The 246-nt window shown below is 58.5% G+C and overlaps 1 protein-coding gene across 1 annotated transcript in view; it reads left to right on the forward strand.

Annotated features, from left to right (window-relative positions):
* Positions 1-246, forward strand: part of LOC107113639 (free fatty acid receptor 2-like) — a 1,042-nt gene that overhangs the window by 119 nt on the left and 677 nt on the right. Inside the window, exon 1 of the mRNA XM_015414989.1 lies at positions 1-244. This exon is cut by the window's left edge and continues 119 nt beyond it. Coding sequence (XP_015270475.1) covers positions 1-244 — 244 coding nt within the window. The remainder of the gene's footprint in view (positions 245-246) is intronic.

Raw genomic sequence — 246 nt, forward strand, 5'->3', positions numbered from 1 at the left:
CCTGCTGAAAGTCCGCCAGAAGCCGGTCCCTATCGACATCCTCTTGCTCAACCTGACCATTTCTGACATCATCCTCCTGCTTTTCCTGCCCTTCAAGATGGTGGAAGCCGCCTCGGGCATGACTTGGCCGCTCCCCAACTTCCTCTGCCCTCTCACCGGCTTCTGCTACTACAGCAGCATCTACATCAGCACCCTCTTCCTGACTGCGGTCAGCGTGGAGCGCTACTTGGGCGTGGCCTACCCCAT

This window comes from Gekko japonicus, unplaced genomic scaffold (assembly GCF_001447785.1).
Source record: "Gekko japonicus isolate JY-2015 unplaced genomic scaffold, Gekko_japonicus_V1.1 scaffold4903, whole genome shotgun sequence".
Lineage (NCBI taxonomy): Eukaryota > Metazoa > Chordata > Lepidosauria > Squamata > Gekkonidae > Gekko > Gekko japonicus.